The 20,663-nt window shown below is 46.8% G+C and overlaps 1 protein-coding gene across 5 annotated transcripts in view; it reads left to right on the plus strand.

Moving 5' to 3' along the window:
* The first annotated feature begins 5,198 nt into the window (after positions 1 to 5,198).
* Positions 5,199 to 20,663, plus strand: part of P2RX5 (purinergic receptor P2X 5) — a 31,106-nt gene continuing 15,641 nt past the window's right edge. For 3 of the 5 annotated variants that reach the window (XM_066363443.1, XM_066363444.1, XM_066363442.1), the window contains exon 1: positions 16,007 to 16,728. In XM_066363443.1, coding sequence (XP_066219540.1) covers positions 16,592 to 16,728 — 137 coding nt within the window. In that variant the 5' untranslated portion in view covers positions 16,007 to 16,591. Of the gene's footprint in view, positions 5,257 to 16,006; positions 16,729 to 20,663 lie in introns of those variants that run through there. The other 2 variants (XM_066363446.1, XM_066363445.1) reach the window with 2 other exon arrangements.

Consider the following 20,663-nt stretch of genomic DNA (forward strand, 5'->3'; position numbering starts at 1 on the left):
AAAAAAGTATTAAGCTGTTTTCTTTACAGAAGTGCCTTTAATATGCACATATAATATACCCTGTGATCCCCCACCCCACTCACGAGATTATATAGCATTTCTCAACCTTATTTGTCTAAGAATGACTTTTTCTGGGCATTTCTATTAATGGGTACCGAAATAGTGTGCTATGAAGTTCATCTTGCAGGGACAGTAGTTGAAAGCAATTCCTAGTCTGGTATTTCAATATCCTCAGCTCTTGCCCTATTATTTCAAATCAGGCCACAAAACACCCCAGAACAAATATAAAAAGTACAAAGCAGGAACTAGGGAGGAAAGAACACCAGACCAGGACTTTGTTCTGTAGTTTTCATTTCCATTGTATGCATAAATATGTCTGTTGACTACACTGCCAGTCCTTTACCTAGCCTCCTGCTTGGTGAATTGCTAAGAGAGACTTCCATTCCTTAGTAAATACGGTCACCAGAAGAGAGCACTGGTCCACGGGAGGTGGAGCTTGGCCTGGGAGTGGCGGGGCACAGAGATTAGGGCCTTGCTGTAGGCTGGCCTTGCTCTTAGTATCTTACGTTATTTTTTATGGCCCATGCTGTGAAAGCTTGACCACATCTTTCCACTCCTAAGAACAGTCTTTGTTTTCATGGATTATGAAAGTCATTGCAATAGCTTAAATGGTGCCAAAGTAGATAATGTAGAAAGTAATTCTTGTGATCCCTCAGTCTTCTTTAGCTAATTGAGATGCCTTTATTATTATTTCTTTTAATTTTTTTCTGAAATTTATGTGTTTTTAAGGTGTGAATTAAGGATTGATCTGTGGTTGTGTTTTTTTTCCCCAGACTTATAAGTCATTTTACAGCACCACTTACTGAGATACTTAACCACTTCCTCTGCTGTTCATGCTCCCCCAGATCCCAGGGCCCGGAAGACTTGAAACCTTTCCTGAACTCCCTGGCAGTGGGTTTCTATTGATAGTTTAGGTTTCGCCAGTGAGAGGCACTTGCGTGAGGCCAGAAGGGGGACAGGTGGGAGAGGCCTTCTGGTTCTGTGAGCAGTAGTGGCAGCAGGTGAGGACTGTTCCCTCGACCGCAGCATGGCAGTGTGGGCCCCAGTCCTGGTGGCTTCCTGCAACTCCTGATCTCTGGGTGACACCAACTCTCCCATTTTTATTTTCCAGCCACTTCAACAAATTTGAAACTTAGCTCTCTCTTTAAATCTCTTTCTGCAACCTAGTTTCTGTTTTCTGGACAACCTGTGTCTGACTGGATTATTTTCCAAGTGACAACCAAGTTGTCTCTGTCCTTTACTGAAAATGCTCCTTGGTGATTTGAGATTTTGCTGTTATCACTTAGGAAACTCATATATAGATGTACATGTGTGAATTCCGGAAATTTGGTTTTGTTTCTTGGATCTCTTTGTTCCTGTATTAGTACCGCAATTGAAGGATCAAACTTTTTTTTTTTTTTCCTTTACAGAGACAGAGAGAGGGATAGACAGGGACAGACAGGAACGGAGAGATGAGAAGCATCAATCATTAGTTTTTCGTTGCGCATTGCCACTTCCTAGTCGTTCATTGATTGCTTTCTCATATGTGCCTTGACCGCAGGCCTTCAGCAGACTGAGTAACCCCTTGCTTGAGCCAGCGACCTTGGGCTCAAGCTGGTGAGCTTTTTGCTCAAACCAGATGAGCCTGCGCTCAAGCTGGCGACCTTGGGGTTTCCAACCTTGGTCTTCTGCATCCCAGTCCGACGCTCTATCCACTGCGCCACCACCTGGTCAGGCTCAAACTTTTTTTTATCATTATGCAAGCAACAAATTCAAAACAGCTCAAAGGTATTTAAAAAATGAAAAGTTTTTCTTTTCTCTCCCACTTCTAATCTCTTTCCAAAAGCAAATTAGTTAATAGATTTTTGGATACTCTTTTAAATTATTTTTATGCATCTACCAGCATAAACTTTTTCAATCTATAAATAGGATTAGATTGTTTATAGTGTTCTTCCTGTTGTTGTTTCATCTAATGGACTTAGTCATCTTTAAAGAGCAACATTTGCAGTTCTACCCATTTTCTTTAACTGCTCTATAATACATGTCCTGGCTGGGTGGCTTGGTTGATTAGAGCTTTGTCCTGATATGCAGAGGTTGTGGTTTGGTCCCCAGTCGGCACATACAGGAGCAGATCGGTGTTTCTGTCTGCTTCTCTCTTTATCTCTTTTTAGAATTGTTAACATAAAAATCTTCCAAACCTGTAAGAATTTTTCATAAGTTTATTTGAAGCAAACTGTTGACAGTTGCCGGGAAGCAAAAAGTCTCAACGTACTAAGAAAATGAACTGAAAAATGGTGGTTTCACCACTTACTTTATACATAAATCAGAGTCGAAGGAGAAGATGTTAGGAGGTTACATGAAGTTGATTGGTGATAGATTAGGGCGGGAGAAAGCAAAACTGGGAAATCTCTGGGCTTGAGTAAAAAGTAGAAGTATATGTGCTGAAACTTCTTGCCCTGGCCGGTTAGCTCAGCAGTAGAGCGTCGGCCTAGCCTGCGGAGGACCCGGGTTCGATTCCCGGCCAGGGCACACAGGAGAGGCGCCCATTTGCTTCTCCACCCCTCCGCCGCGCTTTCCTCTCTGTCTCTCTCTTCCCCTCCCGCAGCCAAGGCTCCACTGGAGCAAAGATGGCCCAGGCGCTGGGGATGGCTCTGTGGCCTCTGCCTCAGGCACTAGAGTGGCTCTGGTCGCAATATGGCGACGCCCAGGATGGGCAGAGCATCGCCCCCTGGTGGGCAGAGCGTTGCCCCATGGTGGGCGTGCCGGGTGGATCCCGGTAGAGCGCATGCGGGAGTCTGTCTGACTATCTCTCCCAGTTTCTAGCTTCAGAAAAATACAAAAAAAAAAAAAAAAAAGAAAGAAACTTCTTTACATAGGTGGGAACAGGACAGTTAACGGTTCATATAGCAATAACAGTGAAGGGTCGATTGACTTTAGCTCTGGTGGGATGTCTGACCCCCTTACATTCCAAACACATGTTATCAGGTACATTCTGGTAGATGCAAAAGACAGCAGACAGGCTTGAGTAAAAACAAACATTACCTTTGTTTAGAGAAAGTTCTTCCCTAGGACATGACTACCCACCATGAACTGCTTTGAGTTAGAAACGTTTGAATAGACCATCCTGTGTTTACCTCAGTTCCCTGAGTTTGCGAGGCCATTGTGTAGGCTTTCCCTGAGCTTGTCAGGTTAAGTTAGTGGCCACATCTTGATTTATTAAAAATTTTTTTGTTTATTTCTTTTTTCACAGAATCAGTAAATGAAAATTTATATAGATGATATACTATGTTATAAGTGAATATGTCAGAATTTACTTAACAAGTCCCTATAGGTGGACATTTAGGTTATTCCCATTTTTTTTTTTTTTTTTTACAAAGAAATGGTGTGACGACCATCTTTAAATGTGTTCTGGAATGCTTTTCAAGTATATTGACGGGTAAGTTCCTAGTGTAATTACAGGCTCAAAGATAATGAGCGTTTAGAATTTTACCAGTTTACACTCCCACTTAGAAAATTGTAAATGCCACTCTATGCCCTTGCCACCACTGGGCATCATCAAATTTTAGGTATTTTGCTAATCTGATCAGTATTGGTTTAGGTCATTTTCACTCTTTTTTTTTTTTTTTTTTTCATTTTTCTGAAGCTGGAAACAGGGAGAGACAGTCAGACAGACTCCCGCATGCACCCGACCGGGATCCACCCAGCACGCCCACCAGGGGCGACGCTCTGTCCACCAGGGGGCAATGCTCTGCCCATCCTGGGCGTCGCCATATTGCGACCAGAGCCACTCTAGCGCCTGGGGCAGAGGCCAAGGAGCCATCCCCAGCGCCCGGGCCATCTTTGCTCCAATGGAGCCTTGGCTGCGGGAGGGGAAGAGAGAGACAGAGAGGAAAGCGCGGCGGAGGGGTGGAGAAGCAAATGGGCGCTTCTCCTGTGTGCCCTGGCCGGGAATCGAACCCGGGTCCTCTGCACGCTAGGCCGACGCTCTACCGCTGAGCCAGCCGGCCAGGGCCATTTTCACTCTTATTAAAAAAAAAAACCTATTGATTATATTGCTTCAGATAATTTTTAGTGTCAGTTTTTCAGATTCCCAGAAGAAACTCTTTGGGGTTTTAATTTAAATGTACAGATTAAGTTGGGGAAAATTACTAACTTTATAATATTGTTTTCCTACTCAGAAATACGACATTTCTTCACCTGCTGAGATTTTCAAAAACAGCCTGCGGTGTGTTTTGCGGTTTTCTCCAGCAAGGTCTTACCTTACAGAGACGTGAATTTCCAGCTGTATTTTGTTTTTATGTTTTTTTGCTACCGTGAAAGATAGGTGTTTTTTTTTTCCTGATTTCAGAGTTTGTATTTAGACAATGGTTGTTTTGAAATTGTATCTTACCTGGCCATCTTACTGAACTCATTTTTGTTTTTAAGCTTTTCAGTTGATTCTCTTGAACTTTCTAAGAAGAAAATCCAATTCACAACCAATGGCACACAAATAACTTGGAGTCTGTTTCCCCCGCCCCCCTTTTTCTGCACGTCAGAAAGAACCTTTATGACTTTTACAATAGCCTCTTATGTCCTGCTTTCTTGCCTGACGCCTTGGGAAACAGGTGCTTTCCGGCTGGAGTTTTCAGACCCATCTGACTTCTGGCCTGTAGCTTTCTGGGCCAGAACCTCCTGGCCTGCAGCCTTCTGGCCGGCAGCGGCCTTTTTAGCAGCAGGTGCTTTTTTGGGAGAAGCTTTCAGGAGAGCTGCCTTTTGAGGTTTCCTAACTTTAACTTTGGTTATCTGGGTCCTCATTTTCTATGCCTTCATGACTTTGTAACGATCACAATCTGACATTTTGGCTTTCTTTCTCTGGGACCAATCTTCTTGGCCCATCTCGTGGCTGCCCACTTTGTACCGCTATCTGCCTTCTGCCAGACTTGCCACACATACTTCTGGCGCACTGGGTGGGAACTTGAGGATGACGTCAGTGAGCTGCGTGCAGTTGAAAGGCATATCTAGTGCCTATCTAGTGCCAGGCCCTTCCCATTTCCTGTTCACTCTCCTCTGCCTGGGAACAGGAAGTGGCACAGGTTGTATATAGGTCTGAGGACAGAGGGTCATGTCACAGGGCCACTGTCCTGGCCAGAAAAGGACTAAGATGGGGCCAGCTGGGCACGAGCATGGGGAAGGTGCCCCTTGTGGTTTTTCCGTTTTCATGTCTCCTGTTACTGGACAGTGAGTGCAGATTTAAATAACCCTGTTCTCTGTGAGAAGGTTTGAACTTTTTTTTTTTTTTTTTTTTGGTGTTTGGAGGGATGAAATCAAAGAGATGGGAACATCTAAATTAGTTTCACTATTTAGGCCTCATTAGATTTTGAGAAAGGGTTGTTTCATATGGCTGAACTCAGCAATCTTAAATTATCTGCTCTAGTGTATTACTCTATACAAGGAAGGATATTTGATTAAGGTCAGGATTTAGGTATTTTTTGGATCTCCCAGTAATAATTACAACTAATAGTGCCAGGATTTTACTATTACTTTAGGAATAGATTTAGTAAATGGAATCAAAGGAAACTTCATCAAATAGACACTTCCTAAACAGTTGACTTGACTGTTTTGATTAGTGGAAGGACATTTTGCGAAGTACATGAGTAATACATAGATACACTCTTATAGTAAAACCAGAGTAAAAAGAGAAATTTCTCCTTTGCTACAGCCTTGCCCCATCCTGTCTTCCTCCTAAGAAGCTGAGGTGAACCAGGTCAGCATGTCACCTTCCAGGCCGTGTTTGGTGCATTTGTAAAGTGCATTCACACATATATGTATACAATACACAGGTGTTTCAGTTTTGGGTTTTTTTTTTTAATTTTTTATTTATTTATATATTTCAGAGCGAGAGGAAGGGGGGGGGGGAGAGAGAGAGAGAGAGAGAGACATGTTTCTGTATGTGCCCTGACTGGGGATCGAACTGGCAACCTTTGTGCATTGGGACTATGCTCTAACCAACTGAGCTATCCAACCAGCACTGGTTTTTGTTTTTGTTTTTCCCATAATTAGGATCATATATTCTATGTAATTTTTTTTTTTTTTTTTACAGAGGCAGAGATAGACAGGGACAGACAGAAAGGAACGGAGAGAGATGAGAAGCATCAATCATTAATTTCTCATTGCATGTTGCGACTTCTTAGTTGTTCATTGATTGCTTTCTCATATGTGCCTAGACCATGGGCCTTCAGCAGACCAAGTAACCCCTTGCTGGAGCCAGCGACCTTGGGTCCAAGCCAGTGAGCTTTTTGCTCAAACCAGATGAGCCCGTGCTCAAGCTGGCGACCTTGGGGTCTCGAACCTGGATCCTTCAGCATCCCAGTCCAACGCTCTATCTACTGCGCCACCGCCTGGTCAGGCTCTATGCAATTTTTGACATAAATAGGATCATATAGTCTATTTGTGACCATTTCCAAAGAATGATGTCAGAGAAAATGCTGCTGCTAAATGCAGTGGGAGTGTGGATGGGGAGAGGTGGTGCCTGGGTTGACACGTCCGTGGGGAATTAATACATTTGTGTATCTCTTTACTATTTGTAAAGAAGCCCTTTCAGCTTTTCCAAAAGTGGAATTAAAGAGACGTGTATAATCGCTATGCAGTGCCAAATAGCTCTCTGGGAGGACTGAAACATGTTGGATATCCTGGGAGCTGGGTTTTCACTTATCTTGTTTGCTTAATGGGCATATAATCATAGCTTTAGTTTCCCTTGATTGTTGGCAAGACCATGTAGTTTCCTATGAAGTAAGATAACAGTTTTCTAGCTCGAGGCTTGACTTTTTCCTTCCTGTCTGGTTAAAATGTGGCCATCTTTCTGAACTGTATCAACTTCTGGGATAGATAGAAGAGGAACCTTTCTCCTTCTGAACTTAAAGTAAGGGCAAGGAAGGGATTTGACTTAACTAGAGTGAGAGGGCAGTGTCCCCTCCAGAATGGGGCATTCTTGCAGATTTGCTGGTGGGCGTTAGGAAGCAGTAGCTGTTACGGGTGGTCTACAAAGAAGCCAGGGCCACAGTGCTGGCCTCCAGAAGAGCCAGCTGGAGGCTCCCTCCCTCCCTCCCCTCTGAGGAGAAGATTCTGGGTCTGGTTGGTCAACTAGGACCCTATAGCTAGACTCGGTCCTGAGGGCAGAATGGTTGGGGGATTGAGGGAGTTTCTGGGGTGCATCATCTGTCCAGGGCCTGGGAAGACGAGCCTGGACTAGGCTTACCCAGAGCTCTGGCAAGTGTTCCTGGGCTCTGGCTGGTGTCCTACCCTGGGGTAATTTGCCCTTCCTCTAGAGCAGGGGTCCCCAAACTTTTTACACAGGGGGCCAGTTCACTGTTGGAGGGCCGCCACATATAGTACTCCAGTACACTGATCACCAATGAAAGAGGTGCCCCTTCCGGAAGTGCAGCGGGGGCTGGATAAATGGCCTCAGGGGGCTGCATGCGGCCCCACAGGCAGTAGTTTAGGGACGCCTGCTCTAGAGCATTGAGGTCTGAGATTAAGGTTGGAAGCTGGGGTGGGGAAAAACACTGGCCCAGATTGGTTCTGCAAACCTTTTAGATTTCCTAGTCTAGGGAAAGGCCATAAACCTAATTCCTGGTATTCTATACTGGGGCTCGGGGTCCTGTGCATTCTGGATGAAGAGCTCACTGGTGGGTTGGCTAACTTGTTAAGGACACTAGTACCACTAAGTCGGGTTTCTAACTCTTGCATGTGCCATAGGCCCCTTTGGTGGTCTGGTGAAGTTTATGGGCCCCTTCTCATTATTTTCCAATATTGTATTATTAAAATGTCCAAATATACAGAGAAGTTGAATTTTACGGTGAATCCCTGTCTACCTACTACCTAGTTTCTTCCATTAACATTTTACTACTATGCTTGCTTTATCATGTATTTTTCCATCTATTCATCCATCAGCTTGTTTTTAAATACTGAAGTTTACAAAGAACCAATGATGTTGAAGGCAATGATCAGAATATTTAAAAAATTTATGATATGGAGATGCATGTGCTTCTTCATTGATGCATTAAGCAGCGGGTCTAATAACTATACTACTTTCAAAGTAGTAATGATCTGGCCCTGACTGGTGACTCAGTGGAGAGAGTGTAGGCCAGGTGTTTGGACATCCTGGGTTTGATTCCCAGTCGGCACACAGGAGAAGCCACCATCTGCTTCTCCCCCCACCTTCTCCCTCTCCCCTTCCTGCAGCCAGTGGCTCCATTGGTTCACGCATGGCCCTAGGTGCTGAGGATAGCTTAGTTGGTCCTAGCACATTGACCTCAGGCACTAAAAATAGCTTGGTACTCGAGCATCATCCCTAGATGGAGGTTAGTGGGTGGATCCTGGTCAGGGCGCATGTGGGAGTCTGCCTTACTATTTCCACTCCTCTTATCTGAAGGAAGAAAAAAAAAAAAAGAAAATACAAAACAGTGATGACCTTAAAATGTATTTTGAGGGCGTTTTTTTTTCAGACAGGAAGGGAGAGATGAGAAGCATCAATTCTTTGTGTGGCACCTTAGTTGTTCATAGATTGCTTTCTCATATGTGCCTTGACTGGGGTGTGGAGGCTACAGCAGAGCGAGTGACCCCTTGCTCAAGCCAGCGACCTTTGGGTTCAAGCCAGCAACCATGGGGTAACATTTATGACCCTACTCTCAAGCCAGCAACCTTGGGCTCAAGCCAGCGATCATGGGGTCATGTCTGTGAACCCACACTCAAGCCAGCGACCCCATGCTCAGGCTGGTGAGCCTGTGCCCAAGCTGGCGACTTCGGGGTTTCGAACTTGGGTCCTCTGTGTCCCAGTCTGATGCACTATCCACTGTGCCACTGCCTGGTCAGGCTATCTTGAGGTATTTACCATGCATTGTAAGGTGACAGGAAAAATATAATTTCTATTGATATAAAACATAGGTACTGCTAACCCTCTGATGGTTTGTTGCCTACATTCATAATTGAAGGAAATATTAAATTTCAGTGAAAGGCCAGTAATACTAAATAACATTTTTTCTATCCACCTTCATAGAAGGCCTTCTCTATATACTCCAGTCCATTTTAAAAAAGCATGTGTGCTGCCCTGGGCTTTGTCATTTTGCAGCTGGTCTTGATCACGCCAGGCAGCATTAGTTCTGTTCTATGGAGGAGGAAACTACTTGCCCAGGGCTACAGGGCTGGTATAAGGCAGAGCCATTTTTCCATTAGGAAGTTTTGGATCTCTAGGTCTAATGGGTTTTCCACAGAAGTGTTGTTACTCACTGGGCAAGGCAGGGGGTGATGGGAGGGATGGTGGTTTCCAGACTTTGCTGGGTAGAAGCCTCATGGTGGAGCTCAGCTCTTCAGGTTCCTTGGCCCCGCCCACTAAAGAAACTGCTGCTCAAGCCTGGCCTGGGCCTGGGAACCAGCCTTTTTTGGCAAGCACACCAGGTGATTTTTTTTTTTTTTTAATGTTTTTTTTTTTTAATTTATTGATTTTTTTTTTAGAGAGAGAGGAGTGAGAGAGAGAGACAGAGAGAGACAGAGAGAGAGAGAAGGGGGAGGAGCAGGAAGCTTCGATTCCCATATGTGCCTTGACCAGGCAAGCCCAAGGTTTCGAACCGGCGACCTCAGTGTCCCAGGTCAACGTTTTATCCCACTGCGCCACCACAGGTCAGGCGCACCAGGTGATTTTGATGCATGAGCCACACCATATGAGATACTAATTGTGAGATCAGGGTTTGTTCATCTGATTACATTTTGTCAGTGGGTAGCCCTCAACACAGACTTGGAATCTTGATGACTAATAAGTTGCTTCAGGTGACAAATTTAACATAATTTCCTGGTAGAATTATCTCTTGAAATCTTCTATGAGTAAACACACAAAAATAAAGGCTTAGTCACTCTACCCCAGACACTTTAAATATGCAGGCTAATAGGCTTTTGATCAGGAACCAATCCTTCCACCCTCCCTCCCTCCCTCCCTCCCTCCCTTCCTTTCTTCCTCCCTCCCTCCCTCCCTCCCTTCCTCCCTTCCTTCCTTCCTTCCCTCTCCTTCTCTCCTCCCTTCCTTCCCTCTCTTCCCTCTCCTCCCTCTCCTCTCCTCTCTTCCTTCCCTCTCCTCCCTTCCTTCCCTCTCCTCCCTCCCTCCCTCCCTTCCTTCCTTTCTTCCTCCTTCCCTCCCTTCCTCCCTTCCTTCCTCCCTTCCTCCCTTCCTTCCCTCTCCTCCTCTCCTCCCTTCCTTCCCTCTCTTCCCTCTCCTCCCTCTCCTCTCCTCCCTTCCTTCCCTCTCCTCCCTCTCCTCTCTTCCTTCCCTCTCCTCCCTTCCTTCCCTCTCCTCCCTTCCTCCCTTCCTCCCTTCCCTGTGCCCAACTGTAACTATAAATCCTACAGATCCTGTCCTTTGGAAATTTAGAAAAAGAGAGGGATCCAGGAGCTTTCATGAAGAGGCTCGAAGTCGTGAGGGACTGAGGGGAGCGCAGCCTGTACAAAGGTGTGGGGTTGGGGAGGGGAGGATGTTATAAAGCCCGTAAGCCTGTTCCCTGGAGCTGAGTGTGCGTAATGTGGTGTGGAGGGCAGGATGAGCACCTACAGAAGAATCGTGTATAAGCTACAACCACCCGCCGTGTTTAGATGATTTCCCGCTCGTCCTCATTTTATTACCACCATGGGCCCGTGAACTGAGAGTGGGGAGGTGAGGATGGGTGGGAGGAATTTCACGAAGACTGTACAGGAAACTACTGCAGGGAACAGGGGGCTGAAAAAGAGCTTTTGCTGAGGTGTGCGTGTTAGTGTTAGAGTTGTTACTGCTCTGTGGGTGCGGTTGACCTGAGTTTGAATTATTTTATCCTTTTTAATGCCAGTGGAGAAGCAATCTTTCCTCTTTTCAAGTGTTTGAAACCTCAGTAGAGTTTTTCCCAGGTCAGATTTTGAGAACTAAAGTAGTGAGTAACAACCCATCAATTAAGATGGGTCATAGGTGCTTTGATGGACTTGGAAATGCTCCCCGCAGAGAGGAGCTTCCTTTTTCCTGTTGACTGTATCGAAATGACATTAATAATGCATTTGCTACTTCTTAAATGGACCAGTAATGTCTATTAATGGAATGTGTTTAGCATAGCAGGACTGCCAGAGCAGAAGGAAAATGAAAGGGTCAATTGTGAAATCCTTCCCCACCTCGCCTTTCCCACTCTTGTACCCTCTGGGCCCTCCAGGATACTGAAGGAATGCTGGGTCTGCTTCTGGTCCTTGAAGGCCCTGAGCTGACCTCCTTTTGTGGCCTCGGACAGACTCACTCTCCTACCTCTAGGCCTTGCATGAACCCTCCTCCTTGGGGTGAGAAATACAACCACATATGTGTAAGTAACATCTAGTCTCCAAGAAACATAATACTTGATGGGATTTTTGGGGGTTTTTATTTTTCTTTAAAATTTTCTAGACCCTTTTTTGAGTTTTTTCGTCTTTCAGGCCAAGGGTAAGGCGTTAGTACTTGGGGAAGTCCTCACTAGGTCTGAAGGGAAAAGGAGGAACTTGTGCGTCTTTGCAGGATGCAGGGTGACCAGGTGCCACCACTGAGCCACTGATGGAAACAGTGATGCTGTTGGCCACTGTCCTGCAATGGTTTTCCTCTCATCCCCTAGGGCAGGGGTCTCAAACTCAGCTCAGCATGTGGGCCGCAGAGCAAGATCACAGCCGTTCGGCGGGCCTCACTAGGTCTACAAAAGGCAACTGTTACGCAACACTTTTCTCACTGCAGTTGAAAACAAAAAAAAATCAGTACAACAAGCACAATCGTACATGCAGTTTACTCAGTGTCACAAAACGACCAGAAACTGTAGTTCGCATCACAACTGCTGTTAACTAAGCTAATATCTAGCTAGGATGCTAGAGAAATGAAAAATACAAGTAGGCCCCTAGGCTTACTTAATTTTATCCAAAATATTTTGAACTTCGTGGATTAGTCTGCGGGCTGCACAAAATTGTTCGGCGGGCCGCATGCGGCCCGTGGGCCGCGAGTTTGAGACCCCTGCTCTAGAGAATGGCGGGGGGGGGGGGGTTGATCTTGTCATTCTCCTGCCTCTAAAGGCTCGTCCCATTGCGCCATACTTCCTCCGTGTAATCTATAGAATTCGCGGAAGGAACAGAGAACGGTGTGGGGGAAAGGCTGGAATCAGGAGGGTCAGTGTTCCCCCAGGTAGTGCCTCCAGCACTCTTCTTAGTGGCAAGGGAGAAACCTAAGGATCCACCATGGTTTTTACTAGAGACTTCCCAGGACCCAGAGCAGACCTAGATGACCCTAGGAACATTTCCAATCCAAGAACAGTAGACTTAGGATGTGGGCAAATCTTAAGAGAAGTGATATATGTAAATAGAAAAACGACTGTTTATAAATTTATTTCATAATTCCCAAACACTTCACCGCTGGTACCTTAAATCATCCAAAACTAGACAAAGTCTTGTGAAGCAGATGAATGGTTCACTCACTGCCAATCCTTTTCGTTCAGGTGGACAACGTTGTAATGAAGTGTCATGTGGACCCTGGGGGAGGGGAGGAAGGGGCACAGTGGTGAGGCCAGAAGGAGGCTCTGACTGCTTTGAAGGCCGGCCACTCACCCCGACCCTTGACCCAGGGAGTGAAGTGTGAAAGCTCCCAGTCAGTTCCTGGTGGGCCCCGGTGGAGCTCTTGGACCCAGAAGTCCCTCCCTGCAGAAGGTGCCCATTCTCTTGACTAACCCCTAAGTCATGAGGCATCATGAGAGAGCTCATTTCCCTCCAAGTAGCACCATATGACCAGGTAGGATGGGTTTGTTCAGGCCCCAGCAGGGCAGATGTGGGAGCTCCACAGAAATGTCATCCAGAAGAAGCTAAGGGCTCCAGCGGACAGATCCCTTCAGTAGATGGTCTGAAACCTTCTACCAGTCTCAGCTTCTCAGGTGACCTCAGACCTCCTTCCATCAAGTGTGAACTGGGCTGGACAGTTACCTCTTGAGCTGGGCTCACAGAGTGAGTCAAGCCAGTTAATGTGGAAACTAAGGTACCATGCTCGTAGTAACAACGGAAAGAAATTCTTAGATTGGACTCAAATTCTGGCCCATATGCTTACTAGTGGTGTGATCACAGACACATCTAACTTTTTAGGGAAAAAAAAGGATAATTGTACCAACTACATAGGGTTGTGCCCATTAAATGAGCCCATACACATAAGGCACAGAGAACAGTGCTTGGCGAGTAGTAAGTGCTGAGTGTGCATTCGCCATGGCAGTGGTCGTGAAGATCTCTGGGACAGGGTGTCTGGGGGCTCGGACTGTTGAGATAGAGTTAGGTAGAAACTGGAGAAATCACTTGAAAGCAGCAGGCAATTTTTTCTCCGGGGCAGAATTCATCTTGGTTTCTCTAACTTGGGACTTTTAACATCTCTGACTTGGGACTTTTTAAAAATTTTGTTTAAAACATCTCTGACTTGGGATTTTTAAAAAATTTTGTTTATTGATTTTTAGGTAGAGGGGGAGAGAGAGAGATAGAGAGGAGAAGCAGGAAGCATCATCTCGTATTCCAGGTCAATGCTTTATCCATTGCGCCACTACGGGTCAGGCCTGACTTGGACTTTTGATAATGTAAATGTAAAAGGCAAAGGCCCCTTCTGCTTTGGGTAGAATGGGTGTTGGGCCTGACCATGTGGGGTGGTGAGCTGGCTCCAGCCATGTGGAGGTGGATTGCAGGTACCAGGTGGGGTTTGCAGCTTGTACGAGGTATTTTTTACATTGTTTTGACTGTGACCTACGGGAAGAAATATATTCTACATCATAATGTCATAATGTGCACAATATGTCAGACAAAAGTTTCAGAAAACCATGATTGCCCTTACTTTCTTAAACACACTCTTATTTTCTCTCCCATTTTTCTGGGTGGGGGTTTGCTGGTTATAACCCAGTCAGTGGACACTGTGAACCCACCAAGGGGTCTAGGCCTCGTAGTAAGGAGCTGTGCTGTGAGGGAGCCCCCTGGAGGGGTCTGGCCCAGCCCTGAGAACAGTGCTTTCCCCTCTGGTCATCCCTCAAGCGGTCTCTAAAGCTTCAGGATAGTTCTATCAGAAGTTGGAGTCTGGCCTTGGCTGGGCCATGGAGGTGTTCAGGAAGTGCTGCCCACACTGGGGGCAAATGAGAGCAGAGCCCTTCTTCTGAAGCTAGAGGGCAGGGAGCCTGGCATTTCAGCCTCTCCAGCAGCACAGTGAGGGGCTCAGTGACAGTTTAAGGAAGCAAGAGGGGCGAGTGCCCTGTATTGGGGTAGTGACAGGCTCTTCCCCGTGGCTGGGGGGAGGCTTGGTCTCTGGGGGATCCCCCAGCAGAATAAAGACCACAAAGCCTGGAAGTGCCTTGGGGAGTGGGGAGACCCGATGTGGCACCATCCTCTGTGCTGCTCGTGCCAGGGTGGGGGCCCTGTGGGGTGATGTTTTCCAGCCTGGAGCTCTTCTCCAGGCCAGACTGCAAGATCCTGAAAGGCCACCTTCCCTTATGGACTGAGATCGAAGGGCATCTTCCTAGGTGTGAGTTGGAGAACTATGTGAGGGGGAGGGCTGAGGAAGGGAGAGATGGTCTGGTGACAGTTTCCAAGCCCTTCCTGCAGGATGACATCAGCTTCTAAAATCCCTCATCATGACTAGGATACTGTGGCAGCTCCAAGTCCCTTCCTTGTTTAAAAAATGGGACCCGAGTTTGTTCATTCACTCAACAAATACGTACTAAAGTATTATATGGCAGGCATAGCAGTGGGTGTGGGATACAGAAATGTCCAAGCATAAGGTCCTTGCCCTCCTGGAGCTTATGGTCTTAGTGCAGGACAGTTAATAAGTATAGGAGATCATATCCAAGAGTGACATGTGCTCTGAGGGAGTGAGAAGAGGTAATGGAATAGAAAGTGACTGGGGTAGGGGCTACTTTTGGTGGGTGGTAATAAGAACAGGTCTTTTTGAGGGAATGGCATTTGGAAATTTTTTTTTTTTAATTTTTTATTTATTCATTTTAGAGAGGAGAGAGAGAGAGAGAGAAAGAGAGAGAGAGAGAGAGGAGAGACAGAGAGAGAGAAGGGGGGGAGGAGCTGGAAGCATCAACTCCCATATGTGCCTTGACCAGGCAAGCCCAGGGTTTCGAACCGGCGACCTCAGCATTTCCAGGTCGATGCTTTATCCACTGCGCCACCACAGGTTAGGCGGGAATGGCATTTGAGTTGATGAAAAGGTACAAAGATTGGTGCTTCCAAAATGACAGTTTGAGAGGAAAATACAGGTTCCCAGGCCCCACCCTCAACTCCACAAATTAAAATATTGGGAAAGGGCCCAGGAATCTGCCTTTTTATTCCAAATACTTTCTATAACTGGAGACCTTCTGCCCTGGGCTTTCACTTTTAGAGAGGATCATGCCTAGTTAATTTCAGGGTCTCTCCCAACTCCCAGAGCCTGTGTGCTTCAGGGAAAGGAAGTTCTCATTGTGTGTGAGGGCCAGGCTAGGGAGAGGAGCGGGGTTCTCTTTGGATGGCAGGATGCTGAAAATGAGCAGGTACATCTCACATAGAAAGGTCCACCTCTTTAAAAACAAGAACAAACAAACGAAAAGAAACGGGTCCATCTCTTGCTTTGGGAACATTTCAAACGGTTGGTATAGGCCCTCTTTGCAGATGTATTTTATGATCCTGGGCCTTGGTTGCCTGTGCCTCCCACCCCCAGCCGGGCTGCCCCAGGCCTCCATGGTACAGAGTTCAGATCTTCATGCCGTGGGCACTCGACCTGTTTAGCAACTGACTCCCTGGGAGCTGGGGCTTTAAACCTGCCATAGTTGCTGCCACAGGAACACCTGCTGGACAGGGAGCCCTGGGTCTGTCCAGTCTTTATTCTCTCCCAGTCTGTGTGGTGGGGGCCCGGGCTTCTCCCAGGGAGCAAGAAAAACCAAGAAACCTGTTGTGTTTACCTATAAATGCTCTCTATCCCCTCTTCGCATCCACTTCTTGTGTTGTAGGTTCCTCCTCCCTTGGCCTCTGTTTCCTCATTTATTCCATAGCAGGGAGCCCTGGAATTTCTTTGAGTAGAGAAACGGGGGGGAGGGGAGATTCGCCTTAAACGAGCTCTCCTCCTCTCATCTGCTGGTCTTCTCACTGCTCCCGAGACGCCCGCGGACTTCTCCAGCTGGGGCGGTGCGGCCCCGGCCTCTGGGGCTGCCTTCCCAGGCCGGTGGCGGGGCGACGGTCCAGTCCGCTGGTGTCACTGTGTCAGTTCAGAGAGGACGAAGGAGTGGCCGCAAGGTCGCAGTCCGCCGCTCGGCGCTGCCTCTGCCCAGCTGCCCGCCCTCAGTGCTTTCTCAGCCCCACGGGGAGCCGGCGCCGGCCCGCCTGTCCCGCAGCACCCCGCGCCCGCCCGCCGGCCCCGCCGGCCCGGCCCGTGGGCGTCGCGCACGCCGGCCGCCGCAGCGCGGAGCCAGCGCCCAGCGCGGGGAGGCCCCGCAGACGGGGAGGCGGCTGAGGGGCGGCTCCGATGAGGCACACGCGTGGCGCCGCCGTCCCCAGGTCCAGGTGAGACAGCACCATGGGGCAGGCAGGCTGCAAGGGGCTCTACCAGTCGGTGTTCGACTACAAGACCGAGAAGTATGTCATCGCCAAGAACAAGAAGGTGGGCCTGCTCTACCGGCTGCTGCAGGTCTCCATCCTGACCTACCTCGTGGTGTGAGTGTTTCGGGGCTTGCGGGAAGGTGGGAGTGGGCGGGGACCAGCAGCTGCAGCCTCTCCAGGGTCTGGAAATTGGCCTGTGTGCTCATGGTGTTCCCTGTGGTTGAGGGGTCTGTGATTGCTTAGGATGGGCCCTTGGGTATAAGGGTGTAAGAAAGGAGCCCTTTACTCTCGGATCACCGGCTCTGGAGGCGACAAGATGTGGCAGGGGCTTATTGGTGCCTTGATCTATAAAGCTTTCCCTGGGCAGCTCCCTCCTCCAGGCCTGGAGCCCCCAGTGCTAGGACTGTGGGAAGGGGCAAGGATGCAGGGGGCTGGGCTGCAGCTGTCGCCCCGGGAGCCTCCCACGCCGGGTAGGATATTTATAATCACTGAGCTCAGTGCCAAGCCTCGGGCTGAGGCAACTCATGAGCTTGCATATCCCTCTGGTCAACTCACCCCACCAGTGGCTGGCCTCTTTGTTATCCAGCTGGGGGTCCTGCCCAGCGGCCCTCTGCTCCGTCCACATGCCCCTCCCACCTGGCAGAAGTTGGTGCCTTCCTTTAGGGGCAGCGCTCCTTGCGGTTGCTCGGCCAGGCCCTCATCCCTAAGTAGGGAGGGGACAGGTGGAGGGAGAAAATGACAGAGGACTAGGATGCGCCTCTTTTACAGTAAATGCTGTTGAGTCCCTCCTATTTCCTGGGTGGGGGCAGGCCACACGTTCTGCTGGGAGGGCAGCCTTGATATCACCTGGAGGCCTGGCATCCCCCCAGCTTCATCCCTAAGGCAAAGCTGTCTCCCACCCCAGGGCATTTGAACATGCTGTTGCTCAATCCAGGGGTGTCTTTCCTCTGCTACGTGGGAGGTGTCCACTCATCCTTCATACCTGAGATCTCCTATAACTCCCTCTCCCTTTCCTCCCACATGTCAAATAATCTCACACAATGTAATTATGTGCTTGTTTGGAAGCTCATTTGTTTGATGTCTATGTCTGACTCCCACCAGGCTAGGGAAACTATGAGGAAGGGGCCTGGTGTCACCTCAGGCCATAAGTATGAAATAAATGAATGAATGTTCCTTGAATATTTGCTGAATGTTTCTGTCCAGGCCGGGCCCAGTGTGTCCCTACCAAAATGGCTGGTTGGCTCAAGGGTTGCAGCCCTCTCAGAGTTCCTTGGAGACAGGACACTCTAGCACTCTAGGGCCTGGGACATGTCACCTCTGCTCCCAGAGATGAAGAGGGTGGACACATTCTGATTGGTACTTGCTATGTGGTGAACCCTTACTGGCACCCTGGGAGGTGTAGGGCATCACACACTACAACCGCATGACTTTGGGACAAGCAACTTCCTGGCCTCAGTTTTCTCAACTTTCTCAAGGTTCAGTTACCTCTAAAGTTTTTGTATTTTTTAAATTGATTTTAGAGAGAGAGGAAGGGAGAAAGAGAATCATTAATTTGTTTTCCACCTATTGATATTTATGCATTCACCAGTTGAGTCTTTTTTTTTTTTACCAGTTGAGTCTTGTATGTGCTCTGACTGAGGATTGAATCCACAACCCTGGCATATTGGGATGATGCTTTAACCAACTGAGCTACCTGGCCACAGCTGGTTATCTCTAATATTAACAGTAGCATCAGCAATAAGTTAATGAGTGTTTTTTGTTTGTTGTTTTGGGTTTTTTTAGGTGAGAGGAGGGGAGATAGTGAGGCAAGTTCCTGCATGCACCCCAACCGGGATCCACCTGGCAACCCCATCTAAGGACGATGCTTGAGTGCCAAGCTATTTTTAGCACCTGAGGCTGATGTGCTCCACCTATCCTTAGCACCTGGGGCCATGCTCCAACCAAGGAAGCCACTGGCTGTGGGAGGGGAAGAGGGAGAGAGGGGATGAAGGAGAGGGGGAGAGCAGATGGTCACTTCTCCTGGGTGCCTTGACAGGGAATTGAACCTGGAACGTCCATATGCCAGGCCGACACTCTATCCACTGAGCCACCAGCCAAGGCCGAATTGATGAGTTTTATTCACTGAGCTCTTCTTCTGTGCCAGGCACACCCTGTGCTAAGCAATTTACATGTACCATCTCATTAAAAATTTTTTTGTACTTTGACATACTTTTAGACTTACAGAAAAGTTACAAGAGTAGTACAGAAATGTTTTTAATGTCCTTCACCTGGATTCCCCAAATGTTAACATTTTACTACATTTGTATTGTCCTATTTTTCTCTCTCCATACATATGCAATTTTTTCTGTGAAGTAGATTGCAAACAGGATGCCTCTTTGCTCCTATAAACTTCATCGTGTATTTCTTAAAAATAAGGAATTCTCTTATTTAACCAGTACAAGTAGAAAATGAGGAAATGAACATTGAAATATTATTGTCTAAGCTCCAGACCTTTTTTTAAATTGTCTCAATAACTACCTTTACAGCGAAAGAAAGCCTGAGCCCACGCCTTCCTCTCAGCTGTCTGTCGTGTCTTCTTAGGTTCCTTTCGTCTGGAATTCGTCCTGAGTCTTTCTTTGTATGTCCTGACATTGTCTTTTTGTGAAGAATACAGAATTTTTCAAAAAACATTTTAAAATTGAGATTAAATATATAAAATACATAGCATATAATTCACCATTTTAATAATTTAAAATTGTACAATTAAGTTGTATTTAGTATATTCACAGTGTTGTACAAACATCACCACTACCTAATTTTGGCACATTCCCATCATGCACCTCCCCAGAGAAGCCTGTATCTATTAACAGTCATAGTTCTCCCCTACCCCCATTCCTTGGCAACCCCTAATTTACTTTTTTATCTCTATATGTTTGCCCATTCTGGCCATTTCATATAAATTAAATCATATACTTTGTAGCCTTTTTTTGGGGGGGGTCTGGCTTCTTTTATTTGGCATGACATATTTGAAGGTCATCCATGCTGTAGCGTGTGTCGGTACTTTATTCCTTTTATGGCTGAATAATATTCCATTGTATAGATACACATTTTGTTTATATACTCATCGGTTGACTGACATTTGGACCGTTTCTACTTTTTGGCTACTATGAATAATGCTGCCAAGAACATTCCTGTATAAGTTTTTTGTGTAAACATGTTTTCAATTCTCTTGGGTATACACGTAGGTGTAGACTTGTTGGGTCATAAGATAACCCTTTAAGGCAGTGGTCCCCAACCCTCGGGCTGCGGACCACTCCTGGTCCGTGGGCCATTTGCTACCATCCGCAGAGAAAGAATAAATAAGTTACATTATTTCCGTTTTATTTATATTTAAGTCTGAACGATGTTTTATTTTTAAAAAATGACCAGATTCCCTCTTTTACATCCACCTAAGACTCACTCTTGATGCTTGTCTCGGTCACGTGATACATTTATCTGTCCCACCCTAAAGGCTGGTCCCGGAAATATTTTCTGACATTAAACCGGTCTGTGGCCCCAAAAAGGTTGGGGACCACTGCTTTAAGGAACTGGCAAACTGTTTTCCATAGCAGCTACACCATTTACATTCCCGCCAGCAGTACCAAAGTACCAATTTCTCCATGTTCTCACCGACACATTTTTTCTTTTTTTCTTTCTTTCTTTCTTTCTTTCTTCCTTTCTTTCTTTCTTTCTTTCTTTCTTTCTTTCTTTCTTTCTTTCTTTCTTTCTTTCTTTCTTTCTTTCTTTTCCTTCCTTCCTTCCTCCCTCCCTTCCTTCCTTCCTTCCTTCCTTCCTTCCTTCCTTCCTTCCTTCCTTCCTTCCTTCCTTCCTTCCTTCCTTCCCTTTCCCTCCTTCCCTCTCCCATCCTTCTCCCCTCTCCCCTCTACCTCTCTTTCTTCTTTCTTTCTTTTCTTTTCTCTCTCTTTCTTTCTTTCTTTCTTTTTTTCTTTCTTTCTTTTCTCTTCCTTTCTTTTCTTTTTTGCTTATAGCCATTTTATTGGGTATCTCATGTGGTTTGTATCAATATTTGC

This window comes from Saccopteryx leptura, chromosome 2, assembly GCF_036850995.1.
Source record: "Saccopteryx leptura isolate mSacLep1 chromosome 2, mSacLep1_pri_phased_curated, whole genome shotgun sequence".
NCBI lineage: Eukaryota > Metazoa > Chordata > Mammalia > Chiroptera > Emballonuridae > Saccopteryx > Saccopteryx leptura.